This window comes from Triturus cristatus, chromosome 12 (genome assembly GCF_964204655.1).
Source record: "Triturus cristatus chromosome 12, aTriCri1.1, whole genome shotgun sequence".
NCBI classification, from domain to species: Eukaryota; Metazoa; Chordata; class Amphibia; order Caudata; family Salamandridae; genus Triturus; species Triturus cristatus.
The window spans coordinates 214,212,702-214,229,744 of record NC_140595.1 but is presented as its reverse complement, the minus strand read 5'-3'; the positions used below and the strand labels follow the sequence as shown (position 1 = coordinate 214,229,744).

The 17,043-nt window shown below is 48.2% G+C and overlaps 1 protein-coding gene across 1 annotated transcript in view; it reads left to right on the top strand.

Moving 5' to 3' along the window:
• Nucleotides 1–6,920: 6,920 nt before the first annotated feature.
• Nucleotides 6,921–17,043, top strand: part of HSD11B2 (hydroxysteroid 11-beta dehydrogenase 2) — a 328,111-nt gene continuing 317,988 nt past the window's right edge. Inside the window, exon 1 of the mRNA XM_085639955.1 lies at nucleotides 6,921–8,479. Coding sequence (XP_085496081.1) covers nucleotides 8,206–8,479 — 274 coding nt within the window. The 5' untranslated portion in view covers nucleotides 6,921–8,205. The remainder of the gene's footprint in view (nucleotides 8,480–17,043) is intronic.

Here is a 17,043-nt window from a genome sequence, read left to right as displayed (position 1 = left end):
TCGTAATACTGTCCCCTCTCACTGAGAATGTGCTTGTGGTACTGTGCTTAGCATTACTGCCTCACTAGTGAGCCTTCACTTGTAGTACTGTCCCCTCACTGAGAATGTGCTTGTTGTGGTACTGTGCTTAACATTACTGCCTCACTAGTGAGGCTTCACTTGTAGTACTGTCCTCTCTCACTGAGAATTTGCTCAGTACAGTGCCATAACATTATCTTCTCACTATTGAGACTTTACTCGTAGTACTGTCCCCTCTCGCTGAGAATGTGCTTGTGGTACTGTGCTTAACATTACTGCCTCACTAGTGAGACTTCACTCGTAGTACTGTCTCCTCTCACTAAGAATGTGCTTGTGGTACTGTGCGTAGCATTACTGCCTCACTGGTGAGCCTTCACTCATAGTACTGTCCCCTCTCACTGAGAATGTGCTTGTGGTACTGTGCTTAACATTACTGCCTCACTAGTGAGGCTTCACACGTAGTAGTGTCCCCTCTCACTGAGAATTTTCTCAGTACAGTGCCATAACATTATCTTCTCACTAATGAGATTTTACTCATAGTACTGTCTCCTCACTGAGAATTTACTTTCCGATAATGAACCCTAATGTTACTATCTCACGAAAGGACCTTCACTGGTACTACTGTTCCTTCACACTGTGAATTTGCTTCCAGTACTGTGCCTTTCTATAACTGACTCACGAGTGAGTCTGCACTCGTAGAACTGTCCCCTTTCACACTGAATTTCCTTCCAGTACTATGTCTCTCAGTAGTAAGACTTCTAGTGAAGTACTGCATCCTCTCACTAAAGACTTACTTTGGGAAATGCCCTTTACAACGCTTGCCTTACCACACATATGCGTGGTTAAGGCAGTGTGAGGTCTAGATGCACGGATGGGCGTGCACAGGAAGAGGAAGGATCGGGAGAAGGAGCTCCATGAAGGGGTCTGGTAAGTGGGGCTGGGGCCAGGTTTTGGGGGGTAGTTTGTAGGGCTCAGGGGGATTGTTGTTTTAGGGCTCGGGATCGGGATTGTTTTTAGGGCTCGGGAGTCGGGGTCGTTTTTACGGTTCAGGTAGGGTTGGGTGGTATTTAGGGCTTGGGTTGTTTTTAGGGCTCAGGGTGGGGGCTGGGGTATGCTCTTTACCACACATATCCCTTTACCAGTCATGCCTTTACCACAAAATTGTGTGGCAAAGGAAAGCTTTGTTCAGATGCATTAGTTGTTGGGGCAGCGTTGTAGAGGCACACGTGGTTTAGCCATGCGTGCCTCTATAATACAACTCTTTACTTTAAATACTGTGGTATTTCGCTCATTAGTGAAGATATACTGACAGTCCTCGGCCATTTTACAGACACTTCACTCAAAATACTTTGCCTTCTCACTTATGGGTGACGTTTTGCCTGCAGTACAAGTTTGCTACAGCTTCTAAAGAGTGGGGTTTAGAAATTAACTGCTCTAAAACTAAGTTCATGGTCTTCAATCCCTACAAGTCTACCAAGGGGAAATTGAGGCTAGGAGCACAATACCTAGATCAGGTTAAGGTGTTTGACTATCTGGGAGTCAGAATTAGCGAGAACTTGACATGGACTCCCCAAATTCAGAAGAGTGTACTTGCATTGCAACACGGGGATTGTGCAATAGCAAAGGAAGCCAAAAAAATCTCCTTATCGCCCAATTTCTCCAATCTTAGAAATCCACCGGGCAAGAGGGCGGGGTGTAGCCTTAAATGGGGCAGAATTGTCGGGTTTGGAGTACCTGAACCAGCTAGAAGTAGCAAAAAATAAATATCTTCGAGCGATTTAAAACCTCCCAATGAACACGCCTTTAATACCACTCCGTCTTGATCTTGGTCTAAGGTCTATTATACATTCAACTGTTTTAAAGGTGCTTATATTCTGGATAAGACTTTGTGACCAGTAACACGCAGATTCCAGTAAAGAAAGCAGTGGATGAATTATTAATGCTCCATAGGAAAACAGGGCGACTTGTCTGGTTTAAAAAAGCACGGCAATGGTTTTATGAATTGGGGCTAGGGTTTATGTGGGATGACGCGCAGTATATCACTAAAAGGATGGGTTCCCAGCTCAAAAAAAGGTATTGGGATTTTGTTGACCTATCTTGCACTGAAACTAGGACACTTAGCACTTTAACTATTCGATTCTTGGATATTAAAAGTTGTTTTAAGTTTGATCCCTACATGGATGGCGTTGAACCCCCTCAGGCACGAGCACTTTATATACAGTTTAGAACTGGGGTTCTCCCACTGAATGCTTTGAAAAGCAGCTGGACGAACGTGACCCTAACTTCACTGTGCCCCTTGTGAAGCGCTAGTCCTGAAACTTTAGAGCACTTTATAGGTTTCTATCAGTTGTATACCGATTTGAGGGAAAAAATGATTATTCCGGCCTGTCGGGTGCTGTCTTTTTCACCCCCCATAGATGCATTACTTGTTTTTAGATCAGACTCGACAAGGAGGCTCGTTTTTACGTTATCAAGATATCTGCTTTAGGGAGGGGGAGGGACTTTTAATTTTTCATGGTGGTTAGCGATAGGTTTTAGTTGGGAGATTTTTGGTTTATTTGGCGCACAGCTCTGGAACGACTTGTACATCCTTGTATTATGCGCTGTGTCATTGGTGGGGGGTTGTTGATTACTTCTCAGGGATTATGCTGTTGAATATTGTGAGTGACTTTGTGGATGTTTGCATAAAAACTCAAAGTGCGTTAAATAAAAAAAATCAAGATATCTGCTTTATGCATGGTGGCAAAGGTCTAACTTTGGAACAAGATTTTGATATAAGAGTCTGGATATTATTGGGGTACCAAGTATTCAAGCCCTTTTTCAAAGACTATAGTGCTATTCGATGGTTGCGAATTAACCTGACTGTATTGGTATTTTCTTCTTTTAATTAATTTTAATGTATTTCGAATTTTAAAGTGCCTATTTTAAGCTTTTAATCACACCTTTATCTAGAATGATGTAAAGGAGTATGAAGTGATGTTTTCCTTATAACTTTTTCTCTATGGCAATATGAAATATCTATGTTCTGTGATGTTTTTACGTGTATAGGGTCATGCTATTGATCGAATAAATGTACTTACTTACTGTGCATATTTTTAGTGAGACTTCACTCAATTCAATTCAATTCAAATCAAAATACTTTATTCGGTATATAAAAAATACCATAAAAGTGCAAATAAAATAGATCATAATAAAATCAGGCCACATTAGACTTCACTCGTTCTATACTCTATCACCTGTGAGGCTTTAAACTGGAGCACTCGGTCCTCTTACCAGTGACTCTTGGCCGGCAGACTGTGCACACCTATCAGTGAGTGTTCTGTCACAGTACTACGTCTTCTCAGTAGCGAAACCGCCTGCAGTACTGAGTACACTCATTAGTGAGACTTCACTCAGTACTGCAGCCTATCATGAGAGAGGCCTCCTGCACTACTGTGCACACTCATTGGTAAGGCCTGAGCCTGCTTACAGTGTTCTATCACCAGTGAGGCTACACCTGCAGCACTGCGCCCTCTCACTAGTAACTCTGCGAGCCAGTAGTGTGCAGTAGTACGCACCTATTAGTGAAATTTCACTCATGGTACTACGTTGTCTCATTAGAGACACCAACTGCAATGAGACTTCACTCAGTATTGCGCTTGATAGCTCCTGCACTACCGTGCACACTTATATATGAGGCTTCTCTCGGTTACTGTGCTCTCTCACTGGTGGGACTTCAACGGCAACATGGCGCCCTCTCACTATTGACACTTTGATGCAGTGCAGGTCACGCTTATTAGTGAGACGTCACTCAGTACTGCGCTTGATAGCTCCTGCACTACCGTGCACACTCATTGGTGAGACCGCTCTGATTACTGTGCTCTCTCACTGGTGGGACTTCAACGGCAACATGTAAGGCTGCCCGGGGGGGGGGGGTTGCGCAGCGGCCCGCCCCTTGGAGGGCGGCCGCCTTAGTGCCACAGGAAAGTAGAGCCATTGCAGAACATAGATTTGTCAACATTCGGCTAGGAAATGATTAACAGCAGGAAGGTATTGAACCATGGTGAGCAATTGGTTTTAGGTTCGTGCTCAACAGGAGCAAGGGAATTGCATTCTGTTCCATCAGGGTACGGGGACCGTCTATAGCACCAGATACTGTAAAGCTGCCAATTTTCGCCCTGGGCTGGGGTGTGAACGTCATCCAACTTTGCAGCCAGACTCTGAGCAGGCAAAGGCATACTTGCAATGGTGCAACGGGCACTCAGCAGTAGAGTTAGATGTGTCATCATACCCCCGATATAACGTCAGTGATGAAACATAGGTTGTGGCTACACACGACCAGGCACTCTAGGGCAGCTGGGGCGGGGGTGTGCCAGTGCCAAGAGGGTGCGGGTTGCCTGGGTAGGGCTGCTGGCTTGGAGGGAGCACTACTCGGATCGCCACAAGGGCACGTTTTGTTTCATAGAAGGCTGAATTGATACTTTTATGGCATGGTGCCAGTTGCTTTAGTTATGCGCATGTTTCTTGGCAGTGTCAGAAACATTCAGAACGCAATGCTGGTGGTTAGCCTGTTGGCATGCTGTTCAGAGGTATTTTAGCTCAGGCATGGCCAAGCATGGGGTATAGGCCGGTGGTCTGCCCTGGGATTCGTGTTAACAGGCAGGTGAAGCAGCAGAACTTGGAGGGGCTTGGGTTTGACCTCTGGATACAAGGGCGGAGCCTGGTTGCTCACTTAGTAGCCCGCCCTTGAGTTCGACGAAACAGGTACCTTTGATGTGAGTATCGGTACCGGGTAACTTTCCCCGCCCTCCAGCGCTGGCTGGCAGCTATGCAGGTTGTGGGTGTCGGCCATCCAACGGGGGCTTATGGTCCAGATGATTAAGGGAAACACCGGGGTAACACTTTTTGGGCTACAAATCAGCAGGAGAACAATTGGCTTTCCCAGTATTCAATTAGAGAAGAATTTTACACGTTGTTCTCCTCTGTGGTCACCCTGACCTGTCTCTCCCTGGTATACTAGCAGAATTTTGGGAGGGCAAGGCTTCACATTTGATGGTGACTGGTGGAATACGATGGGCGTACTCCAACTGAGTGAAAGAGGAAGTAAGGTGGGCTTGTCAACTCTTACCTCCCGCATTGGCACCGCCAGGCAGGAGTGTGTTGTCAAAGGGATTGTTCTTCAGCCATGCAAAGGCAACATTGGATCAACGCCTTGTTTTAGGTTTAAGGTCATTTCAGTCAAAAATCGACGGGGGAGTTTAGAAAGGATGGGGGCACATGTCCTGATGGTGCATGCTGGCCGCCGGTCCGGTTGGGCGTAGACTTGTTTTAGCTGGACCTGGGAGAAGCCCGGTATCAGTATGCTGTAGGTAAAAAGGCCTACCTGGAGCCATGCGCAGTTGCGCAGACCAAAGAGGTCTTGGCTTCATCAGGCATGGTCTTATACACGCCAAGTCCACAGGGTGCCTGGAGGGAGATGGGGTGCACCTCCCTAGTTTAGGCATGGACCTTTTCCTACTGGACCTAGGGGAAGCTTGGGCTGCAGCAGGTTGTAAGTAAACAGGTCTACCTTGGTGGGGGGCCCTGGTAGTGACGGTGGCCACTCCCAAGGCTGTGGAGGAGTTACAGGGCGATCCAGGGTCTGCACATACCAAGGGGTATAGCATGCAGCAGCACCGCGTGGTGCTAAGCCAGGATACCTAGGGATGTTTAGCGTGTCCCCTGGAAGACCGACGGCGCCCCGCTATCCGACAGGCGGTTGTGGGTCTGAGCAACCGGGGGCTGCCATGTATGCTCCGCCCACTCATCACGGGGGGGCGTGTGAAGCAAGTGGTGGTCCACGGATAGGAGGGGGGGACTCTCCCAACATTTGGTATACACCAGTTGGCGTTGCCATGGTGACTCTAGGCTTATCAGACGGGCAGGCGGCATAGGGGCTGGCCTGCCCTGGGATCGCCCGTAAGATAACCCACCATGTTTGCATATTGCTTATGCTAATAAACCTGCAGCAATATTTCTCCACTTACATTCAGTGTCGTGTGTTTTATTTATGTACTTATGCGTTTTGTGATAACTGTTGCCGATATTGGCACTATGGCGCCCTCTCACTATTGACACTTTGATGCAGAGCAGGTCACGCTTATTAGTGAGACGTCACTCAGTACTGCGCTTGATAGCTCCTGCACTACCGTGCACACTTATATATGAGGCTTCTCTCGGTTACTGTGCTCTCTCACTGGTGGGACTTCAACGGCAACATGGCGCCCTCTCACTATTGACACTTTGATGCAGTGCAGGTCACGCTTATTAGTGAGACGTCACTCAGTACTGCGCTTGATAGCTCCTGCACTACCGTGCACACTCATTGGTGAGACCGCTCGGATTACTGTGCTCGCTTCTGGGTCAAACTTCACGTGCAGTACTGAGCCCTCTCACTATTGACACTTCGATGCTGTACTAGGCATGCATATTAGTGAGACTTTACTCTTTACTGTGCTTGACAGAGAGCTCCTGCACCACCGTACACACTCGTTAGTGAGACTTCCTCTCGGGTCACTGTGCTCGACAGCTCCTGCACCACCGTACACACTCGTTAGTGAGACTTCCTCTCGGATGCTGTAATCCGTCTCTAGTGAGGCTTCGTCTGCGGTACTGCGCCCTCTCACTAGTTAGATTTCGGTGCAGTGCTGGGCACGCATATGAGTGAGGCTTCCCTCGGTGTTTTTCGTCCATTTCCTGGAGCCTCGCTGCACGGGGGGGGGGGGGGGAGGGGGGAGTGTGCTTTCAGCACTGGTGTGATGCGGGTGAATGAGTGAATGTGCAGCGTGCGTGCCAGGGGAGCACGGCTCTGCGGATCCGGGAACAGATGCCGAGTGACCTCCGACACGCGCTGCTGGCTAGCAGCGAACAATACTCAGGACAGAAGTCAGCAATGTGAATGCACGGAACACAAGTGTGCACAAGGATCGGAAAGAGTGTCAGATGAAGAGAGCAGCAGGGCGTCCAGATCAGTATTAAACACAGAGAAGAGGGGACAGACAGAGCTGAAGAGTTCAAGGAGCACAAGCTCGTGCACGAGGCTCTGTGTGAGTGTGCACAGAGAGGGGGCGCAGCATGCAGCGAGCCGAAGTGTGCAGACAAGCAGCCGGAGAGCAGTGTGCACAGTTCTCGGGGATCCCCTGAGCGCCGGCCGTGCCAGCGAAGGGAAGAGGACGGAGCAGCTCTGAAAAGCTCTTAAACTCCCAGCCCGGCTCCTCCCTCCTCGCGCCGGCTGCTCTCCTGCTTATATACAGAGCACGGCGCTGTGTGCACAGCTCTCCTCGCGCACACGTCGGACCTGGGACTAGTCGGGCTGCATGGATCTGCGCTACACGCGGGACGGCTCACCTGCCACTGCACACGAGAGTGGTCGCTGGTTGGCCCCGCCAGTGAGGGGCGCTCCTCTGCCACTCCCCCTTGTGTGGGCGCCTGGCCAGTGGCCCCAAGCCATCTGCGCCAGCCATATCTACCTGTCCCCGATCTCCCCACCCCAGCCAGGTGTACTTACCTGCCCGTTCACCCAATGACCTAGGTGACCCCTTCAGCCAGGTGTAGCCACCCTCCCCAGCGTCTCTGCGACTCACATTTCATTTATGTGCCCCTGGGGTGTACCCTCTCCCCGTCGGCCCATTGTGGTGTTTAGCAGTCCCTCCCTACGCCCATGTGCACTTACCTGAAGTCTTCGCCCTGTTTCCAGCCAGCGGCCAGGCGCATTCAGCTGCCCCGACTTACCTCAGGCCCTCGGTGTGCCTAGCTGATTCCTTCACCCAGACGTAGTTACCTGCTTGCCTCCCGCCCCGCAGGTGTGTTCGGCGCCCCCTTCCTCAGCCCAGGAGTACTAAACTGACCCGTCCTGTCTCGCCATCTCTTCTCCGCAGCCAGAAGTACACACCTGACCAGTTTCACTCAGGCACACACACCTCTGGCTCGCCCTTCCACACATACACGTGCACTCACCTGCCTCGTACCCGTCCGAGGGCGCTCCTGCCCTCACACACACTTACACTCTTCCCGCAGCCGGATGTGCCTGCTGGCGCGGCACCCCGCACTCTGTGTACTTACCTGCTGCCCACGTGCGCACAGGTGTACTTACCTGCGACCACTGTACAAGGTACCCACGTGCGCGTAGCTTCCGCCCCTCCAGCTCCCGGTGGTACCAAGCCCGTTGCCATGGAGGCAGGCTCCCTCTCGCTGGGGGCGCATGCCTGTATCCTGCTGCTCTTCGGCCTGCTGGCCCTGCTGAGGATGTGCAGCCCCGCCGCCCTGCTCACCCCGGCCCGCCTGCTGTACCTCCTGCTCCTGGTGCTGCTGCAGTGGCTGTGCCACACCTACCTGCCGCCCGCCCTGAGCATCGCCCTCCTCAGCGCGGCCTGCTGCGGGGTCCTGGGCATGTCAGCCCCCGGCAAAGCGCTGCCCGTGGCCGGGAAGACGGTCTTCGTCACAGGTGAGAGTCGCGTGCACCCAAGTTACTATGCTGTGAATGGCCAGGTTCTGTACACTGCATGACGCCGCCGCTCTTCACTGTACTGCTCTGAGCACTCTACCTGCACTCTTTCTGTGGTCTCTGCACAAACAGTGCTCGGGCCTGTCACTTGAGATCGTGGATGGAAAGCTTCACAAAGTTGCCATGTTTTAGGCCTCCCCATATTTGTGTGATGATTGTGATTTTTGTTTAAAGAGTTTGAATTGCAAAAAGGTATCCGTAAACAAATTAAGGGGAGTGAAGAGGTGCTGCAGAGCACAGAGTAACCATCCTCTGACACAAGTGCCGGACTGGGAACCGAAACCGGCCCTGGCAAAATACTCGGCCGCCCCGGGGTTGCTGCTGAGCTGTTTGCAAGGATTTTGTTACGGCGGGGGGCTGGTATTGCTGGCTCCTGGTACCAAAAACGGCCCCCAGGGGCCCAAAACAGGTCCCCACACTGGCATCCAGTCCGGCCCTGTCTGACACAGAACTTTACACAGATCATATGGCCCAACTCGATTGGATCAATCTAAACACCCTCTCGTAAACCTAAGAAACACTTTTGCTTTAAAGAACTCTCACCCACCAGGGGTACCCCTTGGTGGCCGGCTTCATCATACAATTCCTCCCTGTTCCATTGCGGAACTTGGCATGCTACAACCTGTGAGATGCACGGAAGCACTCTGTTGGGTAAGGAGTAGGGTAGTAAGTAGGGATAAGGTTACTCTTTCAAATACCTGCCTGGTAGCCCTAACGTTTTAATCTGGATGCCAGCAGGTATGATTTCAAACGGGAAAAGTTAGGAAGTCCTGGGGCTCTAGTTACTCCTACTTCCTCATGGGGTCAACATGTTTCTGCCACTTATCTTTCCGAATGCTTGTGGCTTTCGTCGGGACAGATTACACTAGCACAATTAATACCCATTCCTCAATTCTGACTTAACTGGTGAATTTACCATACATATACATTAAGCACAGCTTAACCGCTTACTTGGTGTCTGTAAATGGGTATGTATTAAGGCACTTAATAGTGTCTAATAGGTACATGGAGGAGAGGCGTGACTGTTGTCACACAGACTCCAAGGTTCACGCCTGGCCTGCTCGCCTCATATACCTCTGTCATATCATTTGAATTTTCCTGGGATCTACAATAGAAGTGTGATATGTTCAATTTGTGGTTTTCTGCTTTTGGTTCTTATTGTGCCGCCAGTTTTGCTTTGCTTCAGGTCTGGTCATGCATTACCCCATACGTCTGATCTAGGACTGCTGGTTTGCACTCTGTTTTGTCTGCTAAGCTTACCTCCCCGCTCTCATACATGAATGGCTACGGCCCCCTCTCCTACCACCCCGAACATACTCCAAGAGAATTGGGAGTGTAAGAACCAGGTCTTGGGAATTACATATGGGATACATGAGTACCGTGTAAAATGGGAACTGGGGACCCAGGCCAGGGTAGAAAACTGTTCAGAACGCAGGAAGGATTTGAGTACCATTACCTAGCTAGAGACAGCGCCTCAAAAGAAAAGATCAGGTCACTCTGCTTTAAAGTAAATGCTAGGCTCAGTGGAAGACAACTATACAAGTGCTATTAGCAACGTATTCCACCAGAACAAACACCCACCAACACTTAGGGAGAGCAATGAAGGTATGAGGTCTGATGACAACCCAAGCAATGAACTTGAATCAACACCTGACCCAGGCCAGGGGCAGGGTTTACAACATCCGCACCCACACTGTAACACACTCAACACCAAACAAATGTATCTCAAGTTCACACGGGATTGTCTTGTAGACCCCACGGATTCTATACCACACTTACTTACTGAGTACGGCATGTGCATGGTCATCCTGCCCACCTTGAGGCCATGGCCTTGAGCAACCCCACAACAACAGACATCTCTGCACCAAGCCACGAGGGGGCAGGTAATTCTCAGTATTACACGGCAGGGGTGTGATGTGTTTCCATTGTCTACCTTCTTCTTGTTGGTAGAAATGGGATCTCTTTCCAGGAGAATCATCCCTTTAGTGTGCGTGATCAGCCCCAAAGGCGTAATAATGTCTAACTGCTCCTCTTATACTCCAGTGGTGTGATAAGCCCATGTCCTCTCTTTAGGCATAACATGTGCCCCTTTCCTGTTTGCATGTGATGCCTCTCAAGCTCTTCAGAGCCATTGGAGCTGCCCCTGCATCTCCTCTGTGCTTGAGGTGGGATATATTTCCTTCTCTCACCCTTGCTCCCGTGTTGTGATAGGGCTCCCAGGCGTTCACTGATTCTCCCAGAGGATTGCTGTGGTTCCTTTGCTTCAAGTGTGCTTCAGAGGAGGGATAGCTTCCCGTAGCTTCTCCTTCTTCGCAGTGGTGTGAGATGTTTCTACTGAATCTCCTGCACTGCAGAAGTCTGATTTGTACCCTGTGCCTCTTCTGTCCTCCAGAGGCAGAATGCCTTTGTTTGCCTTGGACCTCCTCGAGGGGGTGATATCTTTTTTCCTGATTCTGCTGTGTGCTGGTTGTACCTGGTATACATTGATTCTTCTGTACCAAAGAGGTTCATTGTGTTGTTCTTTGATCTCCTGCACCCCAGAGATGTTATTCACACCATGGTTTCCACAATACTTCAGACTAATAACGCGATTCCATAGCCTCTCCAGCGGAGTCATACATTTCATTGCTTTTTTCGTACACCAGGGCGTGATATTGTTTCCTTCTTCCTGTGTGCCACATTTGTACTAGTGAACAAATAGAATTGTGCTTCTTTTTACTGCAGTAGTTCAACAGACTTGTGAAAGGATCCCATCAACGACCGTCGTTGATGGGATGCTTTCACAAGTCTGTTGAACTACTGCAGTAAAAAGAAGCATTTTTCATAGTCACAATTCTATTTGTTCACTAGTTATCTCTGAGTGAGTGTCAGATTAGACCTGCTCAACTTAAGTTGTTTTTTGATTAGTTCATTGCGGGTTTTAGTTGATAGTAGGTCTATAAATATAAATCCTGCGGACCCTCTTTAAAATTGTGGTAATAGACCACATTTGTACTAGCCACCTATAGCTTCAATAAAAAAAGAGACCCTTTTGGTCTGTTATTAACTCCTTTATTAAATTGGAACCACCATCGTACCTCACAACACACTTAAAACCATCTTTAAGAAATAGATTTATGCAGTTACGATTTGGGAAATACCCCACAAAGGATGGAATTCCTAAATAGGAATTAAATTGGCCCACAAATAGTTGTCGGTTATGTGGTTTTTATAATGAATCTCTTATGCATATTGTATCCACTTGTCCGCTACTGCTAGAAGAGAGAAAAACATTTTTAAAGTCCATTTTTAATGAATTAGGGGTGAGAACATGCCGTCAAGCCATTATAACTTGTCTCTCTGGGAACTCGTCTCGCCTGACTACACAGTTTGTAAAGTACATCCTTGTCGCCGGAAAAAAAAGCTCCTCTCAGAGTGTGACATCTGATATTAGATACTTGCCTAGAGAATTAATGACTGGTCTTACAGGACTAATTTGTTAGTCCTAAAAAATGCTAAACTAAAAAATAGTAATGAATGATTTTATTGGATATCCAAAACGCTAAACGGAGAATGTAACCGCACAAATTGTTCTTGAAGTTTTGTGCACGGTTTTGAAACAGAAGTCTTGTAAGATGTTAAAAAATCATCGCACAAGAGCACTTTAATATATCACTGGTAGTTAAAAGACTGTATAGATATGCTTTACTCATCACTCAAGAGCACTTTAACAATTGTTGCTAGATGTAAACATTGCACAGGTTCACTTTAATTCATGTACTTTAAATATGGTTACCCAGAGTGTGACTTTTGATATCAGATGCTTGCCTAAGAAATTACACATGTGCACTTTAATTATTGATGCCAGCTGTATTCAATCGCACAAGTGCACTTTAGTAATTGCTGCTAGATGTCAAACATGGTACATGTTCATTGTAACAATTTTCATTTTAATTATGGTACTATAAATCTGGATTTTAAATTAGGAGGTAGTGTAGGTGGGTAGCGGATATCTAAAAAGTTGCACAATTAGACGGATTGGATTGGTATAATTGAGTTGATTGAAACCATTGCTGCTAATTGTAAGTTATTGTATTAGTGCACTTTAACTATTGTACTTTATTTATGATATGAATTTTAAAATTTGGGAAAGTGTAGGCCGTTCTATCAAGATCACTGCTTAATTTTTTTAATTCTCAAAATTAAGTGATGTCTTATGTAATTAGCATGAAATATGGAACCAAAATATAATGTACCTTCTTCTTATTTTTAATTTAATGCATTATATATGCTACGATATGTAAAGACAAATTGGTATAATTAAACTTTTGCGGTAATCCAAAGGATTTTTTCTTTACTTCTGTTTGTAATGATTTTTATTAATCAACAATAAAGAATTTCATTCATTCACCTATAGCTTCTTCTGTGCTTAAGGAATGTAGCACTTTCCAACAGCTGCTGCTGTACTCAAGAAGTGTGAGTGTACCCATTGCTCCTAATGTATTGCATCACTATATGTTTCCATTGCTTTTTCTGTACTCCAGAAGGAACACCTGTAACCATAATCTATAGGACTATTTGGTCTATCGTTTCATTGATTCATCTACAGCTTCATCATGACCAGCACCTCTGCTTATCTTGTGGACAGGGTGATTGTCGCTAGTTCCATCCAGCACAACCACGACCGGGACGCCATTAGACTGCAGACTAAGAAGTGCGAAAAGAAAAAAACAAGGCCACAGGCCTTTCCACCATTGCACCCAGGCTCTGGAACAACATTCCTGTATCCATCCTGAGTATCCCAAGATGCAGCGGCCTTTCCACCGTTGCACCCAGGCTCTGGAACAACATTCCTGTATCCATCCTGAGGATCCCAAGATGCAGCGGCCTTTCCACCGTTGCACCCAGGCTCTGGAACAACATTCCTGTATCCATCCTGAGGATCCCAAGATGCAGCAGCCTTTCCACCGTTGCACCCAGGCTCTGAAACAACATTCCTGTATCCATCCTGAGAATCCCAAGATGCAGCGGCCTTTCCACCGTTGCACCCAGGCTCTGGAACAACATTCCTGTATCCATCCTGAGTATCCCAAGATGCAGCGGCCTTTCCACCGTTGCACCCAGGCTCTGGAACAACATTCCTGTATCCATCCTGAGGATCCCAAGATGCAGCGGCCTTTCCACCGTTGCACCCAGGCTCTGGAACAACATTCCTGTATCCATCCTGAGGATCCCAAGATGCAGCAGCCTTTCCACCGTTGCACCCAGGCTCTGAAACAACATTCCTGTATCCATCCTGAGAATCCCAAGATGCAGCGGCCTTTCCACCGTTGCACCCAGGCTCTGGAACAACATTCCTGTATCCATCCTGAGGATCCCAAGATGCAGCGGCCTTTCCACCGTTGCACCCAGGCTCTGGAACAACATTTCTGTATCCATCCTGAGGATCCCAAGATGCAGCGGCCTTTCCACCGTTGCACCCAGGCTCTGGAACAACATTCCTGTATCCATCCTGAGAATCCCAAGATGCAGCGGCCTTTCCACCGTTGCACCCAGGCTCTGGAACAACATTCCTGTATCCATCCTGAGAATCCCAAGATGCAGCGGCCTTTCCACCGTTGCACCCAGGCTCTGGAACAACATTCCTGTATCCATTCTGAGGATCCCAAGATGCAGCGGCCTTTCCACCGTTGCACCTAGGCTCTGGAACAACATTTCTGTATCCATCCTGAGGATCCCAAGATGCAGCGGCCTTTCCACCGTTGCACCCAGGCTCTGGAACAACATTCCTGTATCCATCCTAAGGATCCCAAGATGCAGCGGCCTTTCCACCGTTGCACCCAGGCTCTGGAACAACATTCCTGTATCCATCCTGAGGATCCCAAGATGCAGCGGCCTTTCCACCATTGCACCCAGGCTCTGAAACAACATTCCTGTATCCATCCTGCCTATCCCAAGATGCTGCGGTTTAGGAAAGTGTTGATGACACACCCCCTCAATGAACACTACATCATAGAGCACTAACTCCTCACTTCTATTCCAAGAAACCAGCTACCCTCCCATCTCTTGGGTGATTTACGCTCGCCGTTGACTGTACTGCACTCTGGTGCCTTTTGGGTGGGTTTGTGCTATACAAGTACCTCATCGATTCATTCGTATGTTTCAGCTGCTTCTCCCTGGGGCTTCATTTTATTTCTATTGTTTCTCGCGCACCCCAGAGGTGTGATATGAGCCTTTCTTTGATAATCTAGCCCACCTTCAGAACAGACGAGAGGTTGTCTATGTGCTAGCTTCAAAGCCCACTAGGTTTTTGGGACCATGTCGATCACTCCATAGTTCCTCCCTTTTTGCAGACTTTGCTCGACAAGTGCACCCTGCCATCGAAGAACTACCCTCTGCCCCCAACCCCCTGTGCTCCTTTTCTTTTCCAGTCACTACACCCACACGGTGTCCTACACACAGACAATTTCCCAGATAATCTCTGGCTACTACTTATGACCCCCTGCATTGCAGTCCAGGTTAAAAATTTAAATTCTACCTCCTCTAACAAAAAAAGGCAGTCACGCAGATGCCAGAGCGTCCCAATCTCTGGTGCATGAGGGTTTCATTAAATGACATATATTCCATCCATCAGGCCAATCTTCCTGATATTCAATGGAAAGATGCAGCAAATCCAACTGTGAGCGCCACACATTCATGAGTATGGGTAAAGTTTGTGTGGACTGATTATTTTGTGCAGAGCGACCAATTACTGCTAAGCGGGGGGGGGGGGATGGTTGCCGATATTGGCACTATGAAGCAAGCCGGTCCCTTCTGTACTCGCCCCCCAAGAGAGGCTGCTCTGGCGGCTCGAGTGTAGTCCCACTTGGACGTGGCCCCAAAGCGCACACTTCAAAGCGTGAAGCACCAAAGCCCTTGTCTGCTTGCTCTATAGGTGGTTAGGAGGCCCATTTTGGAACAGCCCATCCATTCATTTTCTTTGCAAACAGGGGGGACTCCTCCATGCACACTGTATAAGGCTACATTAATCCATTAACAGGGGACTCCTTCTTGACACCTATTTTGTTAAACATGAGGAGTATCCCAAAAACCAGTGTGTTCGATGTTGTCGTCTTTTTTTTCCTCGCGGGAGATAGGACCATCCCATGTTTTAAATTTTTTGATCCACCTTGGCCTCGCACACTATCTCTCGGCACACAGCTTTCCTATCTACGTCTACTCACACTTCGTTATTCCGCTTGCAATGCAGCTCTTGCCCCCCGTGTCCACTGTCCGATCTCCTATGTGTGGGGGGAGAGTGTAAAGGCATTTGTCAATGTTGAGGACAGAGCAGAGAGGTGTGCCAAGCCATGCATTCCCTTCTCATCGGCTGTTCTACATTTCTGTTCACTGGCCATTACACACCCATGTTTCCCATGACCGTTTGCCTAGTTGGAGCCCACCAGGTTACAACGGTTGCGTCAGTTTAGCACCGTTGCTGTGTCCTACTTCCAAATGTTCTATTGGTTGATTGGGTTCCCCTACTCTCTCAAACAGCTCAACACTGATTATACCCTCAGTGAATATCACGTTTCCCCTATACCTTCCATCAATCTTATCTTTCAAGAGTCACTATTACACCCATGCAAGCTGCAGGAACTAGTTCAGCACATGGGCGTCCACAGAAATTTTTTACGGGGGGGGGGGGGGGGTAGGGGGGGCATAATTTTAAGTTCATCCATCCTCCATCCCTTTTCAGGTTGAGCCTGGGCAGCGCATGCGCTGCTCTGCGAGCCATGCTGTACTGGAGTATGTACTTGAAGCCCCGCCCACTCTCCGCCCATATTTGTCATGTGTTGTTTGTCCTTCGTAAATGCTAGCTTCTGTTTCGTTATTAGGCTTGTTAGTCCCTCCTTAGTACCGCCTTGTCTTCATTTGCATTTCAGTTGTTACACGGGTATGTCTTCTTTAGTCCGTAAGCACTATTTTCTTTAATGAGTGTCTCTTACTGCAGGATGGTAGGAGGGTCTCTCATGCGCAGTTGTGACTACTGGCTTGTTTATTTAACTCGTAGCAAATGGGGAGCTCTTCAGGGGCTATGGGGACAGAAGGGGGCAACTCAGTGATGCCTTCAAGCATTTGCTATGCAATAGGTCTTGCATTTGCGAGAGTTTAAGCTATTGGCATTGTAAATAGCAATGCCTTCTATTTACGTTTTAAAAACCAAAACAGAAATAAAAGGCATTGACATTTACAGTGCCACTAGCTCAATTTTGCGTAAATACGAGACCTAATCATGTCAGATGCTCGTTGACAATGTCAAAGGGCAGAGTCATTAAAGGGCAAGTGCAAAATCCAGTGGGGGGGGCAAGCGCCCCCTTGCCCCCTATATCCCCCCACTGGGGACACCCATGGTTTAACACACACCTACAACTCGCTTTTCAGCAGGAAGTTGTGCTGCAGGTCACCACCGGTCGCACACACCTTTGGGATCTCTGTCACTGATGGGCAGGGCCACTGGAGTTATGCGGCAGGAGGGGGCAAAT